This window comes from Panthera leo, chromosome D3 (assembly GCF_018350215.1).
Source record: "Panthera leo isolate Ple1 chromosome D3, P.leo_Ple1_pat1.1, whole genome shotgun sequence".
NCBI classification, from domain to species: Eukaryota; Metazoa; Chordata; class Mammalia; order Carnivora; family Felidae; genus Panthera; species Panthera leo.
Window position 1 is genome coordinate 24,716,456 of NC_056690.1, and position 13,104 is coordinate 24,729,559.

Sequence of the window (13,104 nt, forward strand, 5' to 3'; positions counted from 1 at the left end):
GAAAGCTTAGCGCTGGTCACCACAACACGACTTCCAGGGAACTGACTAGAAAACTCACCAGAAACCGTAGGCTGCACCCACGACCCGAGGAAACTAGACTGGTGGGAGGAGTGGCACCTAAAGGACGTGCGAGCGCGAGCCCAGTTTGCGCAACCGCAGAAGCCGCACGCTTGCCTACTAGCCGCGCAGCCGCAGTGGAGGCTCCGTGAGCCTAGGGTGGGGCTCGGGACTGGGGCGGAGCTAGCCCCTCGCGCGCGCTGACGCGACGAGTCGCGGCGGAAGGGTGTGGACGCGCAGGCGCCGCAGTGGTTCGGGTGGGGGCAAGGAGGCGGGGCCGCGCAGGCGCCGTGAGGGGCGGTAGCGGCGGCGGCGGCGGTAGCGGCGGCAGCGGCGGCAGCTGTGAGGGGGTTCCGGGAAGATGGTGCTGATCAAGGAATTGTGAGTGGGTCGGTGGGCGCGTGCGGGGCTACGGGACCTCGGTGGTGGGAGACTCATTGACTGAGGAGTGGCGGAAGCGGAATATTCCTAGAAAGGAACGAACCTCCAGGTGGCCGCTCCCTCCCCCCGGCCCGCGCCCCCGGCCCCACTGAAGGCCTTTCCACTGCGCGCCCCCAGACCCGCTCCCTTGACGTTGCCGTGATAACACCGCCGCCTTCTCCCCTGGGGCGGAGGCGCCTGGGTTCCCGGCCGGAGCGCGTGGCTCGGGAAGGCGAGGCCGGGAGTTTCCGCTGGGACCCGCCTTCTTCCCACCCCCCACCCCAGTCTCAGTCTGGGCCCACCCGCAGGCCCGCCAGTGGGATCGAGCCGGACCCCGAGGATGGGGAGTCGCGGTGGGTCTGACAGTGATTTGTCGTCTGGGGTGGAGCCTACCTGTAACCCGCGGAAGACAGGTCTGCCAGGTGAAGACAGCCCTGGTGCCCCGACTCGAGGTGGGACGTAGGCACCCTGAAGTTCAAGCAGGAGCTGGGAGTTGGCAAAAGTGCGCTCCCAGGGCAGCTGTGTTGACTTACCAGGAGAGCCATCTCTCTGCTCTGAGTCTCAGTTTTCACATCTTTAAGATGGGGTGATACTCTGGGTTCCACCTACTTCACGGGGTTTAGACGAAGAGTTAACACGTGGTCTGTCAAATGGAATGATTTTCAGGTGCATCAGGACGGGCAAAGTGATTTTGCTGAAAAGTTACAGCATTTCCCACCGGCAAGGGCTGTGACTATCACAGGAAATCTGGTTAGGCATGATTGTTGAGCTGTCACAGCTGGTTCGTATCGTCAGCATCCTGTGGGCAACTAGGGATTTCGAGTGTGGCCCGTTCCTTGGCTTTTCAGTTGCTCTTCTCTTTATAAATTCTTAAACAAATTTCAGCTTAATTTAGCCATCTCCAGACACTTTATTTTTAATGTTCTCAAACTTCTTTTAAAAGTCACTCCTGTCATTTCTCTACTTGCCTTCCACCCCCCCCCCCGCCCCCCTTATTTCACGGTGTATAAAAAAGCGCTGACAATAGCCCACAGAAGTCTTCCGCTATTTTCTTTTCTGCTCTGATCACATTTACTACCCTTCCCGTGCCCATTCCAAGCTCGCAAGCTTCCTTATCATTTTCATTAGTTCAGGGAAAACGCTTGGTTCAGGGCCTTTCTGCTTGCTGTTCTCCCTGCCTGAAGTGCTCTTCCCTCATCTCATTAACTAACTTGCCTCCTTCAGGTCTTTGCTTAAGTATCACCTTCTTAGGGAGTCCCTCTCTGAGAACCTAATTGCAGTCCCCACCATTTGGTATTTGCCTTTCCTGTGTAATTGTTGTCAGTAGCAATTCTCACTGTCTAACGTGCAACATACTTTTCTAAAATCTATTTTACTACACGTGTTCTTTTACCATATGTAAGCTCCATGAAGCTCCTTTTTGCTCACTTTTTGCTCACTTCCACATCCCCAGCTCTTAGAATAGTCCTTGGAACATAGTAAGGGCTCAATAGCACTTGTTAAATTAATGAAAAATTACAACTTTAATCAGTGACGGGGTCCTGAGAAAAGACACATTTTCACTTAAAGTTTATAGTATTGAATTTTGGATTTATATAAACCTTTTCTTCCAAGTCATTTATACACTGTATCGTGAAAGTTTTATTTATTACTCTGACATCTTTGCAATGTAGGTAGGTGGCAGAAATTAAGACAAATGGAGGGAACAAGACAGAAGGAAATTGACTTGGCCCAAGTCACATAGCAAGTGGGTTGCCGAACTGATCTTAGATCACCGATCTCGTCATTTTTATTAGAGTTATTTCCTCTTTCCTAAAATATGAATTAAGTGTTCAGTAGATCCCTTTGACAGTTATGTGAGGAGTATCCACCTAACTCATGGAAAGCAGTTCCCACTGGGAATCTGCACAATACGCTTTTTGTGAACCATTACTTTCATTATAAAAGTTTAAATGCACCGAGGTAATGAATGTTGTAATGTGCCCAAGTGTAATTTTTTTCCTGCGGAGTTATAAATTACATTTGGTGTTCACTCTTCATGTGTGTCTCCCTAGACTTTTTTTCCTCTTAAACTTTTTGAGAGCAGAGAGTGTTCTAAGTATTCCTGGTATCCAGCATAGCATCTAGGCTAGCATACTGTAAGTGCTCAGTGCTGTTAGACGAAGAGAAAATGATTCTTCCTGCTTGCAAGTCAACTTTCTAAAATTGTTTTTGGTCAGGAGCAATGAATAGGTCATTCCTATGTGAAGATGTTGGTAAACCGTAAAATACTTTGGCGAATGTTTGTTTTCTTAAAAAAAATGTCATCTATTTTTGACATGGATTAAAAGTTTAAAAATGACTTCTCAGGGTGGGGAGTTCCCTTCAAGTTGTTACTTGAGCAATGGATGAAGTTGCCGTTCGCAGAAAGGCCTGATTTTAAAGAACTAGTTGTTTTATTTGGAGTATTATTTTCCTGATGATTTTCAGAGAATTTGGAAATTTTCAAATCACTCTAAGTTGAATACTACTTTGAGAAGAAGAGAAAATCAGAGCCTATCTATTCCTTTCACTTTTCATTAAGCAAATGTTGAAGAATTTATTTGACTCATCATTCATCCAGAATGTCTCGATCAGTCAACTTAGATTTTGTGAAATAAGTCCCTGAAAGTGCTGTTGTATGAAAATAGGGATCTTCCTACCAGTGAGTAGTTGTTAAAATTACTCAGCAGTGATTTTTGGTTTTGTGGAAGTTCAGGGAAGTCTTTAACTCTTTCCTCTCTATTCCTTTCATTTCCTCTGCAGCCCATCTTCTTGGTTCAGGCCTTTGTACACCCTTGCCCAGCTTTCCCAAAGATGGCTTTTCCCCCACATCCTGCTTCTTAATGGTTTTTAATTACCTACAGATGGCTTCTTCAGATTAACTGTAGTCATGTCACTTCTCTTTTGGAGCAACCTTCCTGGATTCCTTGTTGCCTAATAAACGTAATAGATTTCTTACCATTGTATTCCAGGTCCTGAAAATATGCTCCCAACCTGTATCTTTGTATTTTTCTCTATCTTTCGAAATATACTCTCCATCTGTATCTTATTTCCCCTATGACCACTGCACCCGCTTGGCCCTAGTTTATTTTGCGTGACTGAGATAGCAAGTTAGTGTGTACTCCGAGGAGACAGTTGAAAGGATTAGGTATGGAAGGAGTTTTTGTATAACAAGTTTATCCTTGATGAGAATCGGAATTAGTAGTCTTGGTGACTTGTCTTTAGGTGACCATTCTCAGAAAGACAAAGAATGCTGAGTGATCCCCTAGTGAAGGAGGGGAGAATAACAGGAGGCATGTTTTATGCTGTTGGAAATCAAGGTGATTTGAGCACTCCAGCATAGCTGTTTGAGGAGGATAGGGAGAGGGGTGGGTGGGCAGTGCAGCCAAAGAGAAGTTGGAATGAGGAAGAAGTTGTGAATTTTCTATAAAATGAAAATCGAGGTGACTGCTGTGAGATTTTTCTCTCCTTTTAATAGAGTTAAAACAAAATTTTACATGACGTTGCTGTGTCATTTAACGATTAGTAGGGAAAAGTCTGAAAAGGATCAGGCCAAAAAAAAAAAAAAAAAAGTTGCTATCTTGGACACCAGCTATTCTCATGAGACAGTTGATACTCAGGGATTTTCAGAGTTTATGCTGTAAATAAGTGAAGATACTTCCATATAAAAATCTGGTGATAAAATGCAATATTCTGACATAAAATAATTCACCCCGGTATTCTTTTTTGGAATATATTTTCAGGAGCATTAGCCTCCTTTTAGGTCCTTTTGTATGTCCAGTAACAAACTCTTGGACAGGATCAAACATCTGTCAACCTTAAACTGAATCTACCCTGGAAAGGTTATATTTATAAAGTTTAAAGTGTTTTCCTTGGTAAAGTTTATTCTTGTTAAGTCTAAAGGACCTTTTTACTTGTTTTTCTCTTAGTAAAACTGAGGAATAGTTGGGGAACGATTTTTGGAACTGTTCGTTCAAGTGGTTCAAGACCTATGTCCAATGAGAGATATCATGAAAACAAAATTCGTAGTGTAGAGATGGAGAATGAAACCATACCAAAAATTTCCTGAGGGCAACCTGACCACACAGTCCAAAGATAATATATTCGGCACCCTGCAATTTTCAGTGATGAGTTTTCACTTGTTCCTTTTCTCCTCACCAGAATCTCTGCAACTGCATTTGGGGTCCTGGTACAATGAGGACACTAAATGGGAATCATCATCGAGACCCAGAAACAGTAATCTTATTTCCCCAGTTTAAAAATTCTTATTTAAAAAAAAAAAATTTTTTTAATGTTTATTTATTTTTGAGAGAGACAGTGAGACAGAGAGCGAGCCCGGGAGGGCCAGAGAGGGAGACACAGAATCGGAAGCAGGCTCCAGGTTGTGAGCAGCTGTCAGCACAGAACCTGACTTGGGGCTCGAACCATGAACTGTCAGATCATGACCTGAGCTGAAGTCGGGCGCTCAACCGACTGAGCCACCCAGGCGCCCCACCGGTTTAAAAATTCTTATTTAGAGCTGTAAACATCGTGAAGACCCTCTTCTGTAAATGACGTTCTTGTATTGGATGATCTGCTATCATTGGATTCAAGTAAAAGTTATTGTAAACCTAGAGACCTGTGTTCTCATACATGATAAATATTTTTTTTTTTTCTTTTGTCGTTTTAGCCGTGTGGTTTTGCCATGTTCTGTTCAGGAGGTAAGTCTCGCTTGTTTTCTGTTTGTTTTGTTGATACATTGTGTTTTGGTACATTAATCTCAAATCATATTTTTGTTGTGTTCGCTTACCTTTACATTCGTACAAGTGAATTATGGTGTATCACAGATGCTTAATTATAAATGAATTCTGTTACACTGCCTTGTTTCAGAAGGCTCTTAAAGAATGTAAGTTTAATCTCCTGCCCAGTTCAGGAATTCTGGCTACAGTATATCCCAGAGAAAGGAGGTTCCGACCTCAGTGTGAGCACTGTAAGGCTAAGAAATTTGCTGCTTAGAGAAACAGTCTGTTTTACTGTCGGATATTTCAAGCCTTTGACTTTATGCCCAAATCTGCTTTCCTGTAAGGCTTGTTGTCTCCAGTCCCTTCCACTCGTGCAGTGGGAAATAAGCCTGTTCTGACTGGCATATGGTAGCCCTTTAGGTTTTCTTTTGGCCATTCTGGCTCCTCCCCTTGAGTTCTTTTGTTCCTTCTCCTCCACACGAGGTCACAGGGTTAACCATTCCCAGTGCGTTCATTTGGCCTGGTCTAACATGACCTCTAGACTTCCTCACCAGCTGCTCTCACTACATGCGTCGTAGTTGGTGCTCCGCTGAAACCACTATTCCAAACACAGCCTGACCGGCACGTAACTGTGAGAGCTTATCGTCTCCCTTGATCTGCACATGGTACGGAAGTACACATCCAATCCAGAACTCGTACATCCTTCGGTGGTAGGCGTCTGTGGCATAGCCGGGAATGAGGATAAAAGCAGAGAGACATCTGTGTAGCAAACCCCACAAAGCCCGCTGGGTCCTTCTAGAACTCGCATACAGTTTGCACTGGCTCAGTTTTCTTGTTTTCCTAGAGCTGACAGTAGATTAGAAGCAGTGAATTGGAAGTGGGACAAAACAAACTGATAACCTAAGAAGTGACAGCTGACAGAAGACAGAAAGGAAAAAAAAAAGCGCAGAAACAAAAAATGAGTAGCTGCTGGCATAGTTGAGAGCAGTCTTGAACACAGCTGTATACATCTCAGTAGTGCCTCAGGTTTCCCTGTATAAAAAGACTCAAGCCAGACACCCCTGTGCTTTACTTGTGCAATTGATTGTTTGAACTTGAATGTGGAAATTGACGTTTGTTTTGGTTAAATTTTTTCTTTTGGTTTCAGTTGGTCAGATCAATTTGTTGAAATCTTTTTGAGTCTTGATGTTGTCATCCAAAATAATCTTGGCTTTTTCCTCTATTCAGATTTACTAAACACCTCTCTTGTCTGTCTTTAAGTTACTCTTAAAAATGAGAATGAAAGCCTAGTAGCATGCCACAGAATATCAGTTCATTAATATATATTTTTTTGGATACTGTTTAGTTGTTTCCGTGTGAAGTTTTGTTACTCTGTTCCTGCCTGAGATTAAATTTATCTTCTGATTTGGAGACATTTTAATCCTTCTTTAAAAATATGACAGTGTTGAAAAGTACGTTTTGAAGGACTTAATTAAGGATTGTAGCTTACTGGACCAACCCTGGTGGTGTTATTACAAAAACCAGAGAAGAAACATCTCCTCCTGCAGTCTAAAACCCCTACAGAAATTATTTTTGTTGCTCTTAAGAAACGTGTTTGGTTCTAGCTTCCTAAACCCAAATTGAGTGATTGAGTTAGTGTATATTTAAATTAACCTTTAAGACAGTATCATAACTCCCATGGGCTTTTTAGATAATGAGTGTTTACTGAGCATACCACTACCCCTATTTTTGTCTCAAATAAAATGTTCATTTTGAATGATTTCATTTTTAGAGATAGCTTTGCTTTGAAAACATGCCTAAAAAGAAAAGAAAAACGTTTCTTTAGGCCTTCCTCACCAGGAGGAAGAAATTTAGCCAAATTTGAAGAGATTGGAGATAGCGCCATGGTCTAGTCACTAGAACAAATTAGAACATGAGAACTTTGTTCTTTATTATTTGTTGGAACTGTTAGCAGCTCCAAATTGACACAGAACAATACTCCCCACTCACAGGTATTGGTTCAGGCCATTGAGAATTCTGGTTCACTTTAAAATGCAGTAGGGGCGCCTGGGTGGCTCAGTTGGTTAAGGGTCTGACTTCGGCTCAGGTCATGATCTCACAGCTCATGAGGTCGAGACCTGCGTTGGGCTCTGTGCTAATAGCTCAGAGCCTGGAGCTGCTTCAGATTCTGTGTCTCCCTCTCTCTCTCTGTTCTTCCCCTGCTCTCACTCTGTTTCTCTTTCTCTCAAAAATAAATAAACATTAAAATTTTTTTTAATGAAATAGAAACTACTGTCAGCAGTTCCTTGCCTTTTATAGTAATTCTTGTATATGTGTAATCCTTAAAAAGTATTTCTGTTTACTGGAGAACTTTACAATAAGCAGTTTTGATCCTGAGTACCCACCATCGCCTCTGTTTTGGTGGACAAGGGCCAAATTGGGCATGTCAGGCAGAAGGTATGGGAAAAAAACACCCCAGAGGTCTACCAGAATTTGGGCTGTAATGGTTCTCTGCGTTTTCAGGGTTTATTTTTATACTTCGTGCATCTCCTCTTTATCATTAAGAATAGTATTTTGGTTGCTCAGCTTTCTTAATTGGCAGAGTAACAATTATATTCCTGTCATTTTCAGAATTTTGTGAAATTAAATGAGATAAAATGGATGTGAAAGTGCTTTGGAAAACACAAATGTATATCATACAAAAAGTTGGGCCAAGCATCAAGGTGTTTTTTTTGATAAGTGAAACGGTACATATTAAAGCGCCCCAGAGTGTTTGTAACTAGCAGTTTTCTCAAATAATGGAAATCCTGTAAAATATTACAGAGTTTCTTAAAGCTGTATGATCATCTAGTGTTTGTCTTCCTCAACATACTGATTTCTAATTTGAGTCCTGTTGTCACATGGAACAAATGCGCTGAGTGCTTTGGATATGCTTTTCAGTATCATATATGGTACTATTTTAGCACAGGAAGTTCCCACAGTTACTTCTAGCTTACTGAAATTCTGTGCTCTGAAATTCCAGTATCAGGTTGGACAGCTTTACTCTGTTGCCGAAGCTAGTAAGAATGAAACTGGCGGTGGAGAAGGAATCGAAGTCTTAAAAAATGAACCTTACGAGAAAGATGGAGAAAAGGGACAGTATACACACAAAATCTATCACCTAAAAAGGTAAGCTGATTGTTCACATTTGATGCTTACTCATTCTATTGAAAATGATGCCTTAACTATCCAGTTTATTGTTGATCATGTAACCCCTTAACTTCCTGGCAGGTGTGCCGAGGTATTTCTTAAAATTTCACTCCGACAATGCGTTGCATTTTAATTTTTTGAGAGAACCTCCCCATTTTATTGGTTATTTTTAAATTATAAAAGTAATGACTGCTTATTAAAAAATTCAGACAACGGAGAAGGTTATAAAATAAAAACTTAGTCCCCACCTCTTGCCATCACATACCCGTAACCCCAGGGAGAAACACTAGAAGCAGTTTCTCCTTCCCAATCATTTTCTATACATATGCAAATAAGCCTTTAAAAACAAATATACTGAGAGCTCTGTTACTTGTGTTCTTGTTTTCTACGACAAATGGGATCATACTATACGTACACTTCTGCAGTTGCCTTTATCTTTTGTGCAGTGACACATCGTGAACGTCCTTAATGTCTGTGGCATTTTTTTTTTAAGGCTGAGTGAGATTTCCTAGGGTGAACAAAGCATAGTTGACTTACCCATCCTGTAAATGATGAGTCAACATAGGTGCTTTAGGTATTTTCCTTTCTGTGTGTTACATACAAGATTTCTGGGAAAGGTGGTTGTACATGCCTTCATGCCTTCGGTAACTGTTTCTCTAGGAGAAATGTATAAAAGTGGGATTGCTGCAAGGACATGTTCATTTAAAATTTTGATATTACTGCCAGATTGCCCCCAAAGAATTTGATAGTGTTCATTTTCCATAATTTTCTCTGTTTAGTTTTTTGCCAGTTAGATATACAAAAATTGTTTCTTGTTTCAATTTGCATTTATTAGCGAAGTTGAATGTTTATATCAGTGGACCATTTGAATTTCTTATGTGACTTGACTGTTCAGATCTTTTTTGTTCATTGTTTTTATCTGTTTGGTTGATAGAAGTTGTTTTCTGCATTCTCTTAAGTTTGGCCATCTGATCTCTATCTTTGGCATAAATATTTTAAACCGAAAAAGCATACCAGTATTTGTCCAAGGAAGGCAAAAGATCATCAATGGTTTTTAAGAGTCCATTTTTTCAGTAGTTCCCCCCTAATTTATTAAAGGTAGGAGAGATCTTTGATCTTTTCTTGCCTTTATTCTTTTCATACTGGAATGAATAACACCCATGTTTTTTGTAGAGCTCCTCAAAGTTGTAGATGAGCTATGATGATCAGTATTTTTCCTATTGTTTCAGTTTAAGACCGCTGCTTGATTTATACTGACACGTGAATATAAAGAAGGTTATGACTTTATCGAATCTTAAATTTTATTTATTTATTTATTTTCTCCTAGAACACAACATTTCTTTGTTTCTGATGCAGGTTTGAACAATGGCAATAATTCTGATCAATCAGTTGTCCATAGAGACTGCCTTATTCATGGTTCCTGTTAATTTGTTAGTGCCCTAAGTATACCTAAAAAAATATGTCAGTTGAGAGAAAAATGTGGCATTCTAGATGTTATGATCTACATAACATTTGTAATATTGAATTTGCTTGTGTACAGTCCTATTTTTAGAGAATTGTACGCTTCCTCATTAATTGAATTTTAGCAACGTGTAAAACTTTTTTTTATTGTAAACATTTAACTCTCTGGGGATTCTAAAATTAACCAGAATGTTTGATACATAAAACTTTCTGTTGCTGTATGATATCCATATGTGAATAGTCTTGAAACAGATTCAAAATACCCTTCATTTGAAAACAGAGTGGGCAATTGGGGAAATGTTTGATATATCATTACATGGAAAAGATTAGTTGCTAGATATGTATGTAAATATAAATATGCAGTGCATATATTTTTAAAAAACTAATCAGAAAGCAGTCTATAAAGAGATTCATTAAAATGTTAAGAATGTTTTTCTCTTGGTGGTGGGATTATGGGTGATTTAAAAAAAATTTGTTTTGCTCTTCTGTATTGTTTAATTAGGGAAAAAAATAACTGTTTTGAAACATCTGATTCAGATGACATTCCAGCCATAAATAGGAAATCTTTTGAGTTGAAGAGGGCCATATAAATACGGGTAGTGCAAGAGTTGTTAATATTCTGAAGAGCTTATTTGGGGGTGACTATTTCTCTCAGGCTTTTAATAGATTAAATAAAGGAAAACCGGCTCTCCGGAGGCCAGCCTCCCAGTGAACTTATGGCTTCTTCATTCCTAAAAAGAGCTAATATCATTCCACAGTGCCCTTTGGTTTTACCCTGTCACGTATTCATTTACTTCTCACGGCAGTCCTGAAAAATAAGCAATATACATGTTGTACATCAGAGGACACTGAAGTGCGTGTTTACCCAAAGTCACACAGCTAGTAGATGGCAGAATGGTGACTGAGACCTGGATTTTCTAGATTCTGATCCCATGGTCTTTTGGTCACAAGTAGGCAGTCCCAAGTCCTGGACAACAAGTGCTCAGGACCTCAAGAGCACAGGTGTCCTGTGAGAAGGGAGGAAGGGGGTCTGATTGGATGGTAAGGGCTATCTGATGCCCATAGAAGGCTGGTTTTGTCACACAAACATAGCAGCTGTGGACAGCAGCATGGAGAGGCCTGAAACAGGAAAGGAAAAGGAAAGAGGGTGGCACTAATGGGTCCCGGTCAGCGTGGCAGGTAATAGCCTCTCTGGCAGTGGTGAAGAACCACTGAAAACCTGTCTGGGAATAAAGACAAAACCAGAACCGATTCTGCTGTAGTCCAGGGGAGAGAATGGTCCAGGGCGAGGCAGTCAGATGTCCACACTCAGAGTCATCAGTGTCATGCCGATGGCACAGTAGCCACAGGATAATTATTTTATGGAAGGGCAAAGAATCATTTAGCAGTAAGTGCTGGGGCTTCGCTGGGCCATAAGAAAGAAGGCAGTCACGACACAGGGCTGGCAGCATAGCCTGTCAGACTTGTGTATCCTGTGCGGGCATCCTGCAGGTTTAACATGCTGAAGACCTACCCACAGTTCCTAGAGAGTTTTAGGGTTCCTTCCCTGAGGAAGTTGTGTCCAGTAATCCCTGTTCCCCTTTTAGGCATTTGCTCCATTGGGTAATCTCTAGTGCTGTGTGCACTCTCACTTTATAGCATCGCTAGAATTGCAAACCTGGCTGGCGAAATTTGTTGCCCAGGGCCGCCAACACCTTATTTTACGTTTGAGATACTTGAAATTTGAGGTTTGCTTTACCCAGTGGAATCATCGTCTCTGGATTCCCTGGCCAGTATGCTTTCCCATTTCAGCAAGACACTTCTTGGTAAGATATGTACACTTCATCTTATACAACTCATCATGTGTTGAGAAACAGTCTTGGCAAGGTATTAAAAAACCCATAATTTAGTGACCACTGCAGGGGACTTTTCTTTCCTTGAATCTCAAATAATAATCTTTTTACAGGATAATGAGATATCCTTTGACATCCTTTTCCATGTCCTTTGATAACTTACAGTAAATAGTTGCCCATGGTAATTGTAAGCAGAAGATCTAGTATTCTTACTAGATCTTCTTATTTACTGTATTCTTACTGTGTGCTGGTCACTGTAAGTATTCTAGGTGGGACTTCAGTGATTCCCTGTAGCAGCCTTTTCTAGTGAGGAAACGAAAGTCCAGAAAAGTGTAAGTAACTGGCCCCTGTGTCACTACTGTTGGTAGCAGAGACAGGCCATGACCCCAGGCAGGCATTGTGATTCCAGAACTTACCCTTTTAACCACTTTGCTCTACTGCTGGGCTCTGTGGGAGGGTTAGAATATTTTCCATTTTCTGAAGTGAACACCAAAGAAGTTGACTGAGAAATTCTTCCAAGACGATGGGTTTCACCATATCCCATGTTCTTGTAACTCTTTAAAGTCTCAAGCCTTCTTTCAGAATAAAGTTAAGCTTAACAAGGTGTACTTCTCCATGCCTCTTAACCGTTACAACTGTCCAGAGTGCAGACTATTGGATCTAAGTAAGCCCGTCTCTTCATTGTCCTTCAAAAGTGCCATGTTCAGCTGGTTAGGTTCTTTTCTTGTGATACGGGCTTGCCCATAACCTCAGTTTCCCACGCATAGTCAGCGCTGTCCTTTGCAGAGACATCCCTTGACTACTTTTATTCTTCCCATTACTTTGTGTCACATCTACTCATTTTGACACCCGACCATGTGTTTCATGTGTACGTATTTGTCTTGTATCCCATTTACCATAAAAGTTTTGAGTATGTTTCCTTATGATGTTTAATATACACTTAACAGTGGACGGTGGGGAGGGAGAAAAGACTTTATTGGGCAAAGAATTTTGAAGCAAGGCAAGGAAGTGTGTTGCAACTTTTGAGATGGTTATTTCAGAGAAAAACTTGCAGCTCTCCTGAGACTTTGTAGGAAGGAACACACTGACCAGTCCTTTTGTTTTTTGTTTTCTCTCCCTTCTTGGGGAAGATCAGCTTTACTCTTTTATTCTTCATAGTAAGCATTATGTCTTCACCATCTCCAGTCAGTCCTGGATGATGCAGAATTCTTAAAGTTGTGCCAACTTCTGAATGATCTTATTCCCCAAAGATTGGAACAGCAGAGGTTTAATTGAACATCATTTTAAAATTTCATGTGGTTCCAGTAAAGACCTCATTTTTGTAGGCAAAAGAGTCATTTGCCAGGAACTAAAGTTAGTTCATGTTTAAAAATGAGAAGTTTAAAGTCACCTGAGAATACAAAGATCGATTATATGAGATGATT

General features: G+C 41.2%; 1 protein-coding gene across 2 annotated transcripts in view; it reads left to right on the plus strand.

Annotated features, from left to right (window-relative positions):
* The first annotated feature begins 360 nt into the window (after nucleotides 1-360).
* Nucleotides 361-13,104, plus strand: part of PITPNB (phosphatidylinositol transfer protein beta) — a 63,910-nt gene continuing 51,166 nt past the window's right edge. For both annotated transcript variants that reach the window (XM_042911643.1, XM_042911642.1), the window contains exons 1-3: nucleotides 361-438; nucleotides 5,168-5,198; nucleotides 8,221-8,366. In XM_042911643.1, the coding sequence (XP_042767577.1) occupies nucleotides 419-438; nucleotides 5,168-5,198; nucleotides 8,221-8,366 (197 nt within the window). In that variant the 5' untranslated portion in view covers nucleotides 361-418. The remainder of the gene's footprint in view (nucleotides 439-5,167; nucleotides 5,199-8,220; nucleotides 8,367-13,104) is intronic.